General features: G+C 37.3%; 1 protein-coding gene across 1 annotated transcript; it reads left to right on the top strand.

The window, feature by feature from the left end:
- The first annotated feature begins 2,843 nt into the window (after positions 1–2,843).
- On the top strand, positions 2,844–4,119 carry LOC131163974 (serine acetyltransferase 5-like). The gene has a single exon (XM_058120842.1). The coding sequence runs from the start codon at positions 3,085–3,087 to the stop codon at positions 3,952–3,954; it is 870 nt and encodes a 289-aa protein (XP_057976825.1). The 5' UTR covers positions 2,844–3,084; the 3' UTR covers positions 3,955–4,119.
- Positions 4,120–20,114: the final 15,995 nt, after the last annotated feature.

Raw genomic sequence — 20,114 nt, 5'->3', positions numbered from 1 at the left:
AATGAAATGGTAAAATTGTATTTGTGAAAAATAAAACAAAATAAAATAAATACCTGAAAAATTTAAGCGTTAAACTGTGTTTCAAGTTTATAAAAGTGTCAAACATTTTATAACCAATTCCAGCTTTATGAAAAATAGACAATAAAGGAAAAATACAGTCATTTCTTAAGACCCAGATTTAAACATGTTTTTTTTTTTTCTTCTTTTTTATAGCCTAATTTCATCAATTACAAGTAAGCAAAACTGTGATTGATGTAAATTATAGTGCAAAATAATTGTAATATTATGGCTCAATCATTATGCAAGGATGATGTCATTTTATGTAGTTGTACTTGTAGCTTATCTTTCGTGCCTTTATAATAGTGCTAAAGAATTCATTACATTCAATGGTTGGCCTATTAATTTCTAGAATATGGCCAAGGTGGATGAACAGTTACCTATTGGTACTTACGCATCATGGGCTCTTCATATAACCTAATAATTGATGATGATAACCTTTATGTGTTGATTGTATATGGATGTGTTTAGCGACTTGTGATGTTTCCTTTGAACTAAATTGGAAGTGGATGTGAGAAAAAATATAGGTTGGTTGGAAAGGTGGGGACACATAAGCCATATTTCCTTAGCTTTTGAGCAATCACAAAGGAGGTGGATGATGCACTTGTCTCCTCCCATACACCTATATCGAAAAATTTGTAAGTCCTTTGTGACAATGGATTGTATTCATCTGCCACAATGAGCACATAGATCGATCTACCATTGTTGACTATGGGATTGAAACCCTCTCTAAGACGATCAAAACTCTTACATAGAAAAAAAATTAAAAGAATTTAGTGAAAGTGTGTAACTATAAGGAAATATATCTGAGATATATTCTTTCTACAACTTGAATCCACGGCTTTTTAATTGTAGTCAAGATTTGATGAAGTTACTTACCTATTTGATATACCCTAAATATATCAATTTATAAAACGAAGTCAAAACCAAGCAATCACTACCCAAGTCAAATCCTCTGGCAGGAGCAATTAGCTCTAATCCAATAGTGAAGGGAGAGATCCACGCTGGCGCCTTAAATGCCTAGAGTGATCCACGCTGGCTCTTTAAACCTCTAGAGCAATCCACACCCCCGTGTTATAATGATGGATCACCCCAAGGGTCAAACCTCACAACTATAAAGAAGGGTGATGCAAACAAGCCAAGGTAACTCACTCTTAACCTAATCTTATTATTACATTCGACCTCTTGGAAGCATTCCCTTACTTGAGCATCGGAGTGACCCCCCGGAGTACACCCCGGGTCCACTAAGAGTGAGTTAAAATAATGTTTATTTTAAAGGATCTTATTTTCAGTTCTTGCATAAAGTCTTTTGAAATTAAACGTTAAGATCTCCAAAGTTTTTATTTTTAAAAAATCAATTTTTGGGAGATATTGATTAAAGAGTAATTTTTGAAGTATACCATTCATATAACAATTACATCATTACATATATACTAAACTTTAAATTTTATCATATGAAAATGTGTTAGGATTTTCTATTATACTCACTAGCTTGGTTAGAAGTAATATTGAGTTTTGCATAATTGTAATTCTATATTGTAATCACGGTTCGGGCTGTGAACCGAGTTTGAGGAGAAAATTGTTTTTCTTGTAAGCAGCGGAGTAGAAGAAAGTTGTACCTCTTATAAGCAGTGGATTGTAAGGGAAGTTTCGTCCCGGTTAAAGGAGTAGAGATTTAGTGGAATCATTGAGTGAGTTGCTCAAGGCAAGGACGTAGGTCGAGTTGGCTGAAATTCATAAAATCGTGTTTGCATCTCTCTTACCCTTAACTTCATTTTAATTTCTGCATTGTATTTAAATTAATTGTGCATTTTATATGTGTTGAACACTTGTTACATCTGTGAGTAATTGGGTAAAAGTGTTTGCTTGACAAAGACACATATTAAATTGATTAATTGTGAAACATTAACCTCATTGTTAGGTAACTTGAAAGTTTGTAATTGAAAGTTTTTCAAAATTAGATCTTAAAGATCATAATCTTTTGAAAATACCCAATTCACCCTCTCCTTTTGGGATAACACCGTAATTCACACAATCTTACTGTTGCATTCGACCTCTTAGGCATCGAAGTGACCCCTTAGAGTATACCTCGGGTCCTCCAAGTTTGCTTTATTTTCATCCTTTTCAGGTCCTCAAAAGTCGGAAAATAGTCTTGCAGGTCATCGCCATTTTTATCCCGCAACACTATTAAAACAATGTTATCTAACAAAACTTATATGAAACCAATGCCTAAGTCAAAATGAAGTTCCTAACAATTCGTAGAAGAGGATTGACTAAAATTTCTTAAGATGCAATCTAGGGAATTAATCACATTTACTTTAACGTGCATAAGAAAATCATGTGACATGTTTGGAGGAAGATGTTGATGTGGTATGCCCAAGACTTTTGCATATATATATATGGAACACAGTCAAATAAGTTTAATTATTATTTAAATTAAAACATTAATTTTTTAAAAAAATTATATAATTAATTATGCTATACTCCAATCATTGGAAGCCAATAGTAAATCCAAATCCAACTTAATTATATTTTCACTAATTAGATTTTTTTACAAAAATTATATAGTTGATTATGCTATACTCCGGTCATTGGAAGCCAATAGTGTATCCAAATCCAAGTTGATCATTAGATATTTTTATTAATTAATTTTTTAGAAAAAAAAATATATAATTGATTATCAATGGAAGGCGATCAAAATTTAACTTGGTCGTTAAATACTTTAAAAAAAAAAAATTATATAATTGATTACCCTATATGCAACATTGAAAGCCAAGAAGTGGAATTCAAATCCAAGTTGATAGTTACTTTCCCCGCATGAAAAGTCCGCAACCCTATCCACTGCCTTCCCTCCTACCCCACCCGTGAATTGCCTCCTTCCACATTCTTCATCATTGCTGCTACTGCTAGCGTGACCACGTACTCCTCCTACAGTTCTTGTCCTTCACGACAATTAACCAGTACAAAATCCCCATCCAACCTCTCCATTTCGCCCATCTTCGATTCATCATCTAACTTCTCATCACAATGCCCACCCAAGAGCACCATCCTCCGTCGCCGACGACCGACGCCGCCTACGACGATGAAGCCTGGGTCTGGTCCCAAATCAAGGCCGAAGCCCGCCGCGACGCCGAATCCGAACCCGCCCTCGCCAGCTACCTCTACTCCACCATTCTCTCCCACTCCTCCCTCCCTCGTTCTCTCTCTTTCCATTTGGGCAACAAGCTCTCCTCCTCCACTCTCGTCTCCACCCTCCTCTACGACCTCTTCCTCAACTCCTTCTCCTCCGACAGCTCCCTCCGATCCGCCGTCGTCGCCGACCTCCGCGCCGCCCGCTACCGCGACCCCTCCTGCACCTCTTTCTCCCACTGCCTCCTCAACTACAAGGGCTTTCTCGCCATTCAGGCCCACCGAGTCGCGCACAAGCTCTGGGCCCAGTCGCGCCGGCCGCTCGCGCTCGCGCTCCAGTCGCGGATCGCCGACGTGTTCGCCGTTGACGTGCATCCGGCGGCGACGATGGGGAAGGGAGTGCTGCTGGACCACGCGACGGGGGTGGTGATCGGCGAGACGGCGGTGGTGGGGAACAATGTTTCGATTTTGCATCAGGTGACGCTGGGGGGCACCGGGAAGACGGTCGGCGACCGGCATCCGAAGATCGGCGACGGGGTGTTGATCGGGGCGGGGGCGACAGTGCTGGGGAATGTGAAGATCGGGGAGGGGGCGAAGATCGGGGCGGGGTCGGTGGTGCTGAGCGATGTGCCGCCTTGGACGACGGCGGTGGGGAGTCCGGCGAGGCTGGTGGGAGGGAAGGAGCGGCCGAAGGTGCACGAAGACGTGCCGGGAGAATCGATGGATCACACTTCCTTCATTTCGGAGTGGTCGGATTACATCATCTGAGCATCGCCGATCGCCCTGACTCGATTTCTAATTTCTTGTATTGAGTTGAAATTTAGGGCACTCTGTCTTATCTATCAGGTGCAAGTCATAAATTTAGTCATATGGCAGCTCCAAAAATCTCTGTTTTGTTTCTAATAAATAATTATGCTTTTGTATTTGTTTTTAGATAATTTTTTTAAAGAAAAAAATTAACAGATGAAGAAAAATATTTTGAAATTTGAAGCAACCATGTTAATTTAGTGTATCCTTCCATAGGATTTTCAATATTTTGAAATCGTGTCTTTATTAAGAGGAGCTCTGACCAACCATTCAAGCTCTTGAGCTCCTTCCCACCCACTCATCCTCTATGTAAATTTGAATCCATGTGCATTGAGACAAATATAATACAAACTGTATTCAATTTTCTGAGGTTCCATATTAATGAGTTTATGAAAAAATAATAAAATAAAATATATTAATTAATAATTATTATTTTTAAATCAAAATAAAAGTACCCATATATAAGACAATTTATAGAAGTAGGTAGTGTTGATTTTTATCGAGATGAGTTGAAATAAGCAAAGAGGGGTCAAACGAGGTGGGTGGTGGGTATATGATTATGTGGTTGAGCATGAAGAAATTGTCTTGCCTTTTCAAAGCATAGCTCTAGGAGAGAGACAGGTACATGATGTGCCACCAATAGTCTACATGGTCGACATTAAAGCTGATGAATCACAACCTAATTTGAGAGTTCTCTTAAGGGCAGGGATGATGTTTCAAAATTTTATGAGGGTCTAATTTTTACATAAAGGATGAGTTGATACACTGTATACATCCCTCATGCCCAAACATACCACAACTTACAATCAATCCTAACAACATGGATTGTTAGGTGCAATGCAAAATCAAGCCATGCCTAGAGGACTTCAAGATTGTACAATCAATCCTAACAACATGGGTTGTTAGGTGCAATGCAAAATCAAGTTATGCCTAGAGGTTGTGCTTGCCGATGCCAAAAACATGGACTATTTGAAATTATACAATCAACGAGTTCCCATACCTGCATTAATGAGATTCTTTCACAAAACCCAAAATTGAAGTCATCCTTAGTTGCAGATGAAGTAACGAAATTATAAAGAGTAATGTTGGCGCTTCAATTACCGCTTTATAGGCACACATGAGGTCGAAGTATCAATATGTATCGTACAAAAAGGTATGGCGCTGGAAGCTATTGGCAATTGCAAATATTTTTGGAGATTAAGATCTTTTATATCAAATGTTGCCAACGTGGATGTATACTATATGCACATTAAATCCTCTGGCAAAGGTGAAGTGGGTATAGAGAGATATTCTTTGTAATGACCTGTCTAATTTACAATATAATTTTTTTTATATTTAATATAATAATAATTCTGAAAATCTGAATGTTTATATAGTTGGGGTGAGACACCTCTCAGTAAAGGAAATAAACTAATATCAGTGTGTGGCGTTATGAGTATTTTCGTGTTATACATTTGACAATTTAATAAGCATATTTCATAAAATCTGTCTGTAGTGGAACTGAGTAAAACATGATTGTCATATCATAATAAAGCATATTAGATTTCTATATATGAAAATTATCTTATATAACCGTACAATATTGAAATAACACCCAGGATGGATAGTTAGCCGATGTCATGTTTTACCCCCACATGATTAGGTTGTGCAGCCCGAAGGCGAGACCTAACAATGGCTTACCGACCATGCTAGATCAATCATAAGTCTGTAAGTACGATGGGTATGTCCCTCCTGGTCTCGGACTGCCAAGGGAACTACTCCACTCTACACTAAAGTCACATCGACTGCTATCTCCCACACTACTGGTCGTGTGGTAGCACTATCATAATTCTGAACATATAGTTACGGTATTGTGCTCCTGAAATTGCATTAAATCATACCATCTGGGTTCTGATAACATATAATATGTTTCATATACTAAACATAACTATTTCGTATTTCATAAATTTTATCTTATCATACATGATTATGACATTTGCGCCAACATGAATCTCGACATATGTGCCGACATAACATAACATGAATCACGACATCTGCACTAGCATATCTTAATATACTGAACATAATTTTTCTATATTGTTTAATATGTAAAGTCATGGTTCCTGTATTGTTTCATAATTGCCTTGAAAACTATTATATTATACTTGATCCAAGAAAAGCATATTATTCAGACAAACATAATTATATGGAAATTTAAACTCATGCCACACAGAAATAGGTAATCTACTGAATGTAAAATTTGTTCCCAAAACCATATTTTTTTGATAAAATGCGTTTAAAACATATCTCTGTTCATAACAGTATTTCCCAAACATAATTATATAATATACGTATTTTCCTGAAATTTAATGTTGTAAAATAATAAATAATTTCATGAGAATTTCTAACTTAGTTTATCCCCTTACTTGGCTTACTGAAAAGCCTACAAAACCCCTAATTCCTACATCTGCAGTGTTCCTAGCACAACACCCTAAAATTTTTCCTAACAAAACTTTAGTATTTTCTTTCATAGCATATTCTCCTCAATCCAAAAACACCCAATAAAGTTGAGATTAACTATCATACCCAAATTTTAGGATGGTTCCCAAGTTGGTCTGACTTACAAATCACTCCAACAGATGTGAAGAGAATCTTCCAAGGAGTGACGTGGCAGCTTCCAATCGTCAAACCGGTGAAGAACGGGGGCGAAAAACTCGAGAGAAGGGGTAGATGACAAAATGTAGAGAGAGAAAAAAAGGCTACATGCAAAATTTCACGTTGGAAATCCAAGTTTGGACTATTTATACACCTACCTTCGTTGATGAGACACGTCACTTCGTCGACGAGGTCAAGTAGAGAGTTCGTCGACGAACACTTATTCATCGTTGAAGAATTTCAAATCCTGAAATAACCCTTTCGGTAATTCCTTGTCGATGAGACACGTGTCTTCGTTGACGATCTAAATAAGCCACTTCGTCGACGAACTCTTCGCATTCATCGACGAGATTCTGCTATGATTCCCCTTTAAAATTTCCTTTTCTCCCTCTTTTGTTATTTAAATAGTATAATTCTTCAGGTCTCTACATTCTCCTCTCCTTATAAAAATTTCATTCTTGAAATTTACTATTTGAGCTATGTGATCCCTTAAAGAAAATGAGTTACTTATTTTATTACTTACCCTCACTTATAGCAGAGGAATACCGTGGTTACATTCAGGGTTCTAAGAGATTACAAATACCTATAAAATAAAATTCTCCCACAACTAAAATACTATCTACTACCAAAAGGACTATTACATGCACTGACTAACCTGCAAAAGAAACATTACATATCTACTTGTATCTCTTCCTGATTACTGCTATTCCCCGCCTAACGAATGCTAGTATTTCTATTGTATCTCTTCCTCGAGCTCCCAAGAAGCTTTTTCCACTGCGTGATTCCTCCACAGGACCTTTACTAATGGAATTCTTTTACTGCGTAATTCTTGTTCCTTCATATCCAGAATCTGCACTGGGGCTTCCTCATAAGCCAAAGCATCACTGAGTTCTAACTCAATATAACCGATGACATGGGAGGTGAAACCTAAGGTGTAGTCCCAAGAGGGGGGGTGAATTGGGTTATTTAAAATTCCTAAGAGTCTTTTTATAAGTTCTTAATTTTTTACAATCTTTTAAAAACTTCTTATATTCTTGTTGATTAGGCAATCCACACAAACACTTACTTCAACTATTCAATCCGCAACCACAACATACACAACCAATTGAATAATTATTCAAGCCAAAAAAACACCATACAAGTAATTAGTATTAGCTTTGCAATATTTAGCAACCCAGTTTATGAATGTGCAAGTCTTGTAGTTGACCTTTGAATTGAAAATTAAAATAACATCCAATCCCTTTTTCAAAATCAAAATTTAAATAAATTTTCAGCTAATAGGTTTTGGGTTGTTAACCACTCAATGTACTCCCTAGCGGTTTTCGTAAAAAAATTGATTAACCAACGTACTCCCTTTCGGTCGAAAGCCCAAGAACAAATTAGGCTTTTGTTTATTTAACTTCCAATTTGTGTTGTTTTTATGATTGAAAGAATTACAACATTCACGCTGTAGTGACACAAAGAATAATAGCATTTTAATAATAAAAGGGAGAGAAAATAGATACAGAAACAGAAGGAGACCGTAGACCTCGTCGACGAATACAGGGCTTCGTCGACGAGAAAATACCAAGAGAGTTTTCTGGCTGATCTGAATTTCGTCAACGAATACAGGGCTTCGTCGACGAATTTTATGAAAGACTCGTCGGTGAGGTGACGTGTCTCGTCGACGAATCTGACAGTATAAAAGGAGGGAAACCGGGATATTTATCATTTCTCGCGCCGCTCTCTCTTTCCTCTCTCTCCCTACGTTTCCCTCTCCCTTTTCTCTTCGATTTTGGCCCCACCACTCATTGGATAGATGATCTGAAGATCCTGGCGGAGTTCTATGCAAATCCGCCGGAGCAGATCGTCGGGAAAACAGAGTTGGAATTCATCCCAAATCCAGGGTAAGACTTTTTATTCAGTTTTTGACTTCTTGACAGTTATAGGAAATGATATAGACTAAGAAATACTGATGTTTTGTTATGAGAGATTGCGTTTTCAGGATGTTGGGTTAGGAACCCTGCGGGTATAGAGCCAGAATTTTATAGGGGCTTTTCAAAGTTGAGGTAAGAGAAATATGCTATGCTAGGAATTTTTATAAAGTTTTCAGAGATTTTATAGACATATATTCCTATCAGTTTATTATTTAGTTTATACAGAATATGAGTTAAATGTTTGTGTGGTCTGAGTAGATTTTCATGAGATAAAAGGATTTATATAGTTTTGTGATGTATCATAACTATACTGAGTACACAGTTAATAACAATATATACAGTTTATATAGCTTCTTCCAGTATGTGGGTTTACACAGAATATACCGATATAGATTTATATTCACAGAGAAAAGTATATGCATATGCAGCTTTTATATGAATAGTTCATGAAACAGATATATACGTATATATACATATACATGTATACAGATACTCAGATCGGTATTTTATATTATAGTTTTATACAGAACAGTAATACAGAGTTATAGTATTCCATGTTTCATATTACCATAACATACAGTGTATACAGACAGAGTATATAGACAGAGTATACAGATAGATATACAGAAGTAGCATCAAGATGCTATAGATACAGTATATAGAGATTACAGTATTACAGCACAGAAAGATAGAGTTATGGTAATTTTGGAAACATGATGAAGAAAACAGTAAAAGAATATATATATATATATATATGTATATATAGTATCAGATCCCTATGGAGAGATTACAGACAGATACAGTACAAATATAGATTACAGAGCATGGTACCGTTGCTATATTCAGATAGAGTGCAACCACACATCTTAGATAGTGTGTGGGTACCGTCTAACCGTGCTCGGAGAGGATGCAGCTCCCCAGTACGCTGGGTAGTGGGGGCCGGTTAGACAAGGTAGCAGCCAGTCCCGCGCCTAGGAGAGGATGCAGTTTGGCCGGGATGAGGTAGTGTAGTGTATATTGACTTATCTGGAGGGCCGACCAAATAGAGTCCCGCCTACGGGGCGCACAACACTATCATGAGGGGTTAAATCATGATGTACAAAGTCTTAGGGATAAAGCACAGATATTTATATGTATATAGTTTTACAGTATATGATGAGTATAGTATGATATATTATCAGTATGGAAAGTAGAAAACGGATGATACAACATGTTTTAAATAGAGAAAGAAAGATATGTTTGAAAGATGTGATTTATAGATGATTTATTGCATTACAGTTTAGTCATTATTTTAAAAGTATCCTTAACTTAGTTGCCACACACTAGTAATAACATATTTCCACTTACTGAGCATCGACTCACCCCATTATTTTACCATTTTTCAAGTGAGCCAGCTAAGCGAGCAGATCAGACTAGCGGATAGAAAGTAGTTAGATCACCCTTGTTATAGGGTGAGTTTTTGTCAGAACTGTATATCTTTTTGAGTAGATGATACTTGAGGGCATTTTTGTATGGTCTGTATATTCTGGAATCTGGTATTGTACAATTTTTGTATAAATGATTTTATGATTTATGTTTCCGCTGCGTAGGACTGGTTATTGTATATATTTTTTAAAAAAATGTATAGAATATTGTGGTTGTTACACACGCAGTTTATATTTTGCTGAAATTTAAAAAGAGTAAGGGAAAGAGAGTGACACTGCTATTTTTACGAGGTTCGGCTTACCCCAGCCTACGTCCTCGCCTTAGATCAATCACCTAAGGATTTCACTATATATTGTTCCTTCTGGGTGGAACAAAAACATTTATAATAACCAACCTTTTTTTCAAGAAGAGAAACCTCTCAAAGCAACAACCTATGCTTGGTCCAACGATTCAATAATACCTTGAACCGTCAAAGATCTAATAGAAAGGAATGGATATCTGCGTACAAAAACACTCTCAAATACAAAACAAGTTGTACAAGTTAAATCTCAAATCATACTTTAAAACCAAAACTAAATAGAAAATGTAAAGCTCAAGGTTTAGAAGTCACCAAATGTTCTTTCTTATTGATATAAGAATTTTAGATGCAACTCAGAATCAGAACCCCTTTTTAATCCAACAATTTCGTAGAGTTTTCCCCTAGCAAAGGTGTGATCAAGAATGAGCTTTATGAGAGTTTTAGCATAAAATTCATGTATTATTTGTATTCTTCATTTAGTAAGGAAGGAATTTATATACCTTTTTAAGGAAAAATTTTCTCATTTAACATGAAGCATTTAGGTAACTTTTCAAAAATATTAAATTATAGAATTAATTTTTGAAAATCTTCCATTTAGGTAACTTTTCAAAAAATATTAAATTATAGAATTAATTTTGAAAATCTTCCATTTAAGTAACTTTTCAAAAAATATTAAATTATAGAATTAATTTTTGAAAAATTTCTCGCTAGTTTGAAATTCAAAAATTCTCCACAGAGTGAGTCGACTGACTCACTCGACTAGATCACTGATTGACTGGGTCACTAGTCAATCGGCTGGGTAGTCCTCTCTTTTCAAATATTTTCTATTTCTGATTTCTTTAAAATCTAGTTTACTTGAAAAACTTAATTATGACTTTTCAAAAACATGTTAAGTAGTTTTTTTTTTTATAGTGCTGGTCTCTAAGTTTTTGTATTTTAAGGAGCTTTACATATCTAAATAGTGATTACTTAAAGTACTTACAAATATTCTTCTAATCATGATCTCCTTAATCACTAAGTCTTGTAGCCTCTTGAGGTTCAGCCTTTACTTCAAGGTTTGCTTGGCCTTTAAGTTCTTCATGTATCTTTTATTTCTTCAATGTTCTAAGAAGCTTTCATTTGATTGACTTTGATCTCCAGCTTACTTCCATGATTAATCGTGAGTGTCTTTTTACTTATACCTGAATTAAAACCACTCAACAATGCATGTTAAAACATCCTTCATTTTATTATCATCAAAACAAGATTGAAAAGTCCAGTTAGGCCAACAGGAGGGATCTGGGACATATTTCCTTAACATGGAAACATGAAATATGTCCTGAATTCTAAATAATTCCGATGGTAAAGTTAGACGGTAGGCTACTGACCCCACTCTCTCCAGAATCTCAAAAGGGCTAATAAACTTAGGTCTCAACTTACCTTTCCTCCCAAACCTCATAATCCCCTTCAGTGATGCTATTTTCAAAAACACATGATCTCTAACTTCAAATTCTAACTTCCGGCGGCAAGTATCGGCGTAGCTCTTCTGCCGACTCTGAGTTGCACTGATTCTTTCTTTAATGAACTAGTTTTTATCGTATACCTATTGCATTATTTTCGATCCCAAAATTCGCCTCTCACTTATCTCATCCCAGTATAGAGGAGAACAACACCTCCTACCGTAGAGCGCCTCATATAGTGTCATGCTAATGCTGGCCTGATAGTTGTTATTGTATGCAAACTCTATCAGCGGCATGTACTTTGTCCAACTACCCCCAAAATCCAGTACGCACGCTAGCAGCATACCCTCTAATGTCTGAATCACTCTCTCAATTTGACCGTCCGTCTGAGGATGAAACGTCATGTTGAAAGATAATTGAGACCCCAGAGTCTCCTGCATGCTTCTCCAAAACCGTGATGTGAATCGTGGGTCTCAGTCTGATACAATAGACACTAGCACTCCATGTGATCGTACAATCTCTCGAATATATAATTCTGCCAGTCTGTTCATGGAGTAGTTGACTTTAATAGGAATGAAGTGAGCAGTCTTCGTCAATCTATCAACGATCACCCAAACAGCATTCTGACCTTGCGGTGCCAATGGCAAACTTATCACAAAGTCCATAGATACATGATCCCACTTCCACTCTAAGATGTAAAGTGGCTGCAACTGGGCCGCCGGCCTTTGTTACTCAGCTTTTACCTACTGGCACGTCAGACACTGTTATACGAACTCGACAATTTTCCTCTTCTTGTCGCTCCACCAGTAAGACTCTCACAGATCCCTATACATCTTAGTACTACCTATATGAATCGTGCATAAGGACCTGTGAGCTTCCTCTAAGATCGTCCTCCTAATGTCCATTTCTACTGGCACGCACAATCTAAAATGGAATCTCAAAGCCTCGTCATAAAAAATATTGAATTCCTCTCCCTGTCCGTCCTGCACCTTAGCTATCAGCTCTGCTAATTCCATGTCATCTCTCTAAGTTATCTTAATCATTTCCTATAGAGTAGGCTGCACTACTAGACTGACAATAAATGCCTGAGGGTCACTCTCTATCAACTCTATACCGAATCTCTCCGAATCCATCTGGATCGGATGTTAAACCTCCATAGTTGCCAATGCTTGTCCCACTGATTTCCTATTCAGAGCATCAGCTACCACGTTTGCCTTCCCTAGGTGGTAACTAATAATGCAGTCATAATCTTAATAAGTTCCAACCACCTCCTCTGTCTCATATTCAGCTCATTTTGGGTGGAAAAGTACTTTAAACTTTTGTGATCGGAGAATATCTCACATCTCTCACCGTACAAGTAATGTCTCCAAATCTTTAACGCGTGTACCACTTCAGCCAATTCCAAATCTTTAAATGCTCAAAGACTTTTAGAAAACTCAATTATTTTATGAAAATAATAGATTCATCCCTCTATTTTTTCTAAGTTGATAAATCTGAACACATGAAAATTCTCGTATAAATCAAAAGAGATCTTAGAATCTATAAAATAGCTCAATGAGTGCTTTTTTAGAAGAACTTAAAAGTGAATTATCAATAATTGTGCACTTTAATTATAATAAATCAACTTTTATGTTTGTTAGTAGACTTTGTGTGAATCTCCTATTACATGCATATGAGTCAAAAAAATAAAGAAAGGAAAGATGGGGAGTAATTTTTTGTTTATGCCATTAAAAATTTCATACACTTTTCAATAAATAATTAAAAATAATAATTTTTAAATATATATCCAACGCATAAACCTATTCAGTCATATATAAAAAAAAAATGTGTGAAAAATAAAAACCATTAATGTTTGCAAAATACTATCACTAATTAAAAGGTCGAACTTTACGGTCCATAAAAATTAAAATTTTTAATTTTTAAATTTTTAAATATTTTATTCTCATGTTGGGTTAGTCCTACATACCTATATGTTCACTTAACACATTAAGTAGAATGTTAATGTAAAAATTTACCCTTGAGAAAAGAAAAATAATGTTCAGGTAAATGCAATTATTTATTATTATTTGTTTAATTTAAAAATTAAAGTGAAGTGAAGGATTTGAATCCGAGTCATCTGGGAGCGAGGGAATTGCCCTGCAAGCATTTGTACCATTCTGAGTGCATAGTTCCATGGCTGCAGCTTCACAATTCTTGCCCCGTTTGCCGCCAGGAGCCGTAGGTTCCAAGCTGTGAGGATTGTGCCCGTGGCAGTGGCAGCGACTCTGAACAGTATCGCAGCAGTGAAGAAGGAAGCAGTGTCCGCGGGGGGCTGAGGATTGGAAGGCTGGCGTCTTTGTGGCCCTTCCGTTCCAGGTATCGGCGAGTTAATCCCCGTGACGACGACATTCCAACCCCGAACAGTAAGCACGAAGCACTATATTTTCAACTTTAGTAATTTCACTGTGCTTAGGATTACTAATCGAAGTGGGTCACTAATCGAAGCATTATATATCGAACACCTTACGTACATTTCAAAGTAGCATAAAAAGTTATCCCTAGAGTGTGGTTCAGGTGATAGTGCGGGTTGCAAGAATGTCTCTCACGAGATCAGGTGTTAAAATTCTTCCAAATTCGTTTCTGTCCTTAAATTCCTGAGATTTACCTCCTTTTGGAGTTATGGGGTTGGCTTTAAGGGGCGCGGGATTAGTTACGTGGACCGTAAAATAGACACGTGGAAACCCAGTGCGTAATCTAAAAAAAAAAAAAAAGTAGCATAAAAAGCTTCACAAAAAAAAAAAAGAAAAAATTAACTCCTTAGAAGAATTGACTGCTTAATGGTTAATTCAACCTTAACAACATATTTAAATACTTAAAACAACTCATTTTTCAAGAATCCTTGGATATATATATATATATATATGTTAGTATAACCCATGACATTTTTCAAGAATCCTTGTCAACCCGAACCGTGGGTAATGGGAACACTTGTCAATTACAGCGGAAACTTAAGCAGCAATAAATATAATCACATTCATCAACCAATATACACATAATACCAGAGCCTATTATATTTCCCAAAGATACTGTATTCATATATACAATCTCCCAAAATATCAAAATGAGCTTAGGATCAAACAACAAAAATCTCCTGATCCTAATACAACGCTTACCCTACTAGTAAGGATGCTTCAATCACTCAACGGCGGCCTTGACCAGCCGGTCCCTCTAGGTTTCCTGAAAATCATTTAATGTTCGAGAGCGAGACACTTCTCAGTAAGGGAAAATAAACTAAATACAGTTGTATAGTAACATAAATATTTAATACAATTTTACATATACAATACATTTCATATATCTGAAAACATTCATCATATCATACTGAATAATCATTTATTTTCATATTTGTTAATAAATCATATCATACATAAAACATCTGTTATAACTGATAATATTGAAAACATATCCAGAATGAATAACTAGCTGATGTCATGTATTACCCCCCATTACGGGTTGTGCAGTCCGACGGCGGACCCGACAATGGTTGACCGACCATTGCCGAGTCAAATATGTCTATAAGTACGATGGGTCTGCCACACCCTGGTCCAGATTGTCAGGTGGACGTCTACAACTCTACACTGAAAGTCATATCGACTATCCATCTCCCATCCCCTCACGGGGTGGTTAGCACAAGTCTGAAAATAGATATCTAATCTATATAGTTACGGTACGAGCTCCTGAACTAAACTAAACTAACATCTGGGTTCTGATAACATATAATACATTATATATATAGCATCTTTCATAATTTCATACTATGGCCTCGTGCCAAACATTTCATAAATACGGTCTCGTGCCGAAATCATACGTAAATACGGCCTTGCGTCGAAATCATACGTAAATACGACCTTGCGCAGAAATCATATATAAATATACGGCCTTGCACCTAATTCATACGTAAATACAGCCTTGCGCCAAAATCATATATAAATACGACCTTGTGCCGAAATCATACGTAAATACGTCGTTCTGAAAATAATCAATTTATCATGTATTTGTCAACATCATAATGTACTATATGCTTTCATGATTTCTCAACCATATTGCATTCATATAATTATCATATCATAATATTTCTCCATGTAAAATAATATTCATGCCACATATTTGCTGTATAAAACCATACATTATATTATAAAAATCATGATTTCTGGCATCTCATACATATATACACCTTTCAACATAATAGCAGTATTTTTTTTTTTCCAAATGTGCATTTATTTCATAATATTCAAATATCGTAAATATTTTCAGGAAATCAGATTTGCTCATAAATAATAGTAATTTGCATAAAAAGTAACTACTTTAATTTATTCCCTTACCTGACTACTGAGAAAACCCCTAAAATATCCTGGTCTAACCTTCGTAGGATTTCCTGATCAATACTCTGAAAATGAAAACTCTCAATATTAAATTTCAGTATTTTCGCGTGTACATCATTTCTTATAACTGTCGCAATTTGGCTTAAAAAGTTTTATCTCAACTCAGGGATGATTTCCAACTTGCTTTCACCAACGATCCGCTCCGGCAGATTTGGAGAGAACTTCCCCAGAAGCGTCGTGGTGGCTTCAAACTGTCGATCCGACATAAATTTAGCCCGAAATTGAAGAAAGAGAGAGAGAGAGAGAGCCAAAGGGGAGAAAGAGAGAGAGAGAGAGGATGAAAGATTGCTTAACTGTGAAGTAAAAATCTGGATTTTTTATATTTATAGAACTGAATTCGTCGATGAGTCACGTCATTCGTCGACGAGTCCTTCAATAATTTCGTCGATCAAATCCACTCCTCGTCGACGAAATTCAGTCTGCTCAAAAACCTCTCTCGGTATTTTCTCGTCGACAAAATTTGACTTTGTCGACGAGGCCCTCTTATACCCTCATCGACGAATCCCCTGTGTTTGTTAACGAGGCCTCTGGTAATTCTCCTTTTTCTTTATTATTTTAAATATCATTTTTATTAGGGTTATCACATTCTCCCCTCCTTATAAAATTTCGTCCTCGAAATTTACTATTCACGTAATTTATCATCCCTTAGTAGGTAAAATGGTCTACTTATTTTATTACTTACCCTCACTTATGGCGAAGGAATACCGTGGTTACATCTCAAGTCCTGGAAGATTACATATACTAAAAGAAAATTTCCTCCAAAACTAAAATACCTCTTACTACTAGAATATTACATGTACCTGCAAAAGAAACTACATATTTACTTACCTTTCTTATTTACATATGGACTTCTTGGAATAATTGTGGGTATTTCTGTCTGATCTGCTCCTTGATCTCCCAAGAAGCCTCTTCTACTGCATGATTCCTCTATAAAACTTTTACCAAAGAAATTTTCTTATTATGTAATTCCCGTTCCTTTTGATCTAGAATCTGCACTGGTACCTCCTCATACACTAGTGAATCACTGAGTTCTAACTCACCATAGCTGATAATATGAGAAGGGTCTGGGACATATTTCCTCAACATAGATACGTGAAATACGTCGTATATCCTGGATAATATAGGTGGCAAAGCTAGCCTATAAGCCACAGGCCCCACTTTCTCTAAAATCTCAAACGGACCGATAAACCTAGGGCTAAGTTTACCTTTCCTACCAAACCTCATAACCCCTTTTAACGGAGTTATCTTCAAAAATACGTGATCACCCACAACGAACTCTAAATTCCTACGGCGATTATCGGCATAACTTTTCAATCGACTCAGAGCTGCACTAATTCTATCCCTAATAAGCCGAACTTTATCATACGCCTGCTGTACCAGCTCTGGCCCCATAACTTGCCGCTCACCTATCTCGTCCCAATACAAAGAAGATTGACATCTCCTACCGTATAAAGCCTCAAACGACGTTATCCCAATACTGGACTGGTAACTGTTATTATATGCAAACTCTACCAGTGGCATGAACTGAGTCCAACTACCCCCAAAGTCTAGAACACATGCTCGGAGCATATCTTCTAATATCTGTATCGTCCTCTCAGTCTGCCCATCTGACTGATGATGGAATGTCGTGCTAAACGAAAGCTGAGACCCTAAAGCTTCCTGCAGACTCTTCCAAAATCGTGACGTGAATCGCGGGTCTCGATATGACACTATGGATACTGACACTCCACGAGATCGAACTATCTTTTGGACATAAATCTCTGCCAATCAGCTGAGGGGATAGCTGATCTTAATAGGGAGAAAATGGGCAGTCTTAGTCAATCGGTCTACTATCACCCAAATCGCATTCTGGCCATGCGATGTTGACGGTAGCCTTGAAACGAAGTCCATGAAAATATCATCCCACTTCCACTCTGAGATAAATAACGGCTGCAACTGGCCTGCCGGCCTCTGGTGCTCAGCTTTTACCTGCTGGCACGTCAAGCACTGGGCTACATATTTGGCAATCTCCCTCTTCATACCACTCCACCAGTAAAACTCTCACAGATCCCTATACATTTTCATACTACCGGGATGAACCGTATACAAAGATCTGTGAGGCTCATCTAAAATAGTCCTCTTAATGTCAACATCAGTAGGAACACACAGTCTGGAACGGAACCGTAAAGCTCCATCATCTGAAATGCAGAATTCCTCCCCCTGATCACTTTGCACTCTGTCCATCACCTCTACCAATTCTGGATCTTCTTTTTGAGCGGCTTTAATTCTTTCCTACAGATTAGGTTGTACCACTAGGCTGGTGATACATACTGGAGGATTACTCTCTATCAATTCAATGACTAGTCTCTCTAAATCCATCATGATCGGGCGCTGGATCTCTATAGCTGCCAACGCTGATTCTCCAGATTTCTTGCTTAGAGCATTAACTACCACATTTGCTTTCCCCGGGTGGTAATTGATAGTACAATCAAAATCCTTAATAAACTCTAACCACCTTCTCTACCTCATATTCAATTCCTTCTGGGTGAAGAAATACTTTAAGCTCTTATGGTCAGAGAAGATCCCACATTGCTCATCGTACAGATAATGCCTCCAAATTTTCAATGCATATATCACTGTAGCCAATTCAAGATCATGGGTAGGGTAGTTCTTTTCGTATTCTTTCAACTGTATGGATGCATATGCCACCACCCTGCCATGCTGCATCAACACACAGCCAAGTCCCTTTAAGGACGCATCACTGTAAATAGTATACCCCTCACCCCCATATGGGATGATCAATACTGGTGCTGTGACTAGCCTCTACTTCAGCTCCTGAAAGCTCTGCTCATAGCTGTCGTCCCATTCAAATCTGACATTCTTTCTAGTCAATCGTGTTAAAGGTCCTGATAAAGCTGAGAACCCCTCAATGAAACGACGGTAATAACCAGCTAACCCCAATAAACTCTTGATCTCCTGGACGTTCCTTGGTCTTGCCCAATTCACTACTACCTCAATCTTACTGGGGTCCACAGACATTCCATCTCCTGAGATAACATGCCCCAAAAACACAACTTTCTCGAGCCAGAAATCACATTTGCTGAACTTGGCATACAACTTCTTTTCCTTAAGCATCTGCAAAACCTACCTCAAATGTATCTCGTGCTCCTCATAGCTCCTCGAATAGACTAATACATCATCAATAAAAACAACCACAAATTGATCTAAATATGGATGAAAAATCCTATTCATCAAATCCATAAATACTGCAGGAGCATTCGTCAAACCAAATGGCATAACAAGAAACTTTTAATGCCCATATATAGTTCTGAAGGCCGTCTTCGATACATCTTCCGCTCTCACTTTTACCTGATGGTAGCCTGACCTGAGATCGATCTTAGAGTATACCCGTGTACCCTGGAGTTGGTCAAACAAATCATCGATAGGGGATAGAGGATACTTCATCTTGATTGTCACTTTATTAATCTCTCTGTAATCTATACACATAGACCCGTCTTTCTTTTTCATGAAAAGTACTGGAGCTCCCCACGGAGATACACTAGGTCGTATAAAAGCTTTATCAAGCAAGTCCTACAACTGATCTTTCAGTTCTATCAGCTCTACTGGTGCCATTTGGTATAGTGCTTTAGAGATCGGCACTATACCGGGAAGTAGATCAATAGGAAAATCTACCTCACGATCAGGCAGCAAACTTGGTAATTCATCTGGGAACACATCTGTAAATTACTTCACCACAGACGTATTGATAAGCTTCAATTCATTTTCTGACATTTCCTTCAAAAAAGCCACGAATCCCAGACAGCCATTCTAGAGTAGCCTCCTTGTCGGAACAACAGAGACCATCTGAGGTAAAGATTGCACTCGCGACCCTGTAAATCTGAATTCTGGTTTCCCTGGAGATCTAAATATCATTTCTCTTGCACGACAATCTATAATAGTAGAATTAGCTGCTAGCCAATCCCTGCCAAAGATGATGTCAAACCCGTGC

The sequence above is a fragment of the Malania oleifera genome, chromosome 9 (assembly GCF_029873635.1).
Source record: "Malania oleifera isolate guangnan ecotype guangnan chromosome 9, ASM2987363v1, whole genome shotgun sequence".
NCBI lineage: Eukaryota > Viridiplantae > Streptophyta > Magnoliopsida > Santalales > Ximeniaceae > Malania > Malania oleifera.
This window is presented reverse-complemented; position numbering and strand designations above follow the sequence as displayed.

Bases quoted from the DNA above. Each gene is read 5' to 3' on its own strand.
- LOC131163974 (XM_058120842.1), top strand. From the start codon at position 3,085: ATGCCCACCCAAGAGCACCATCCTCCGTCGCCGACGACCGACGCCGCC.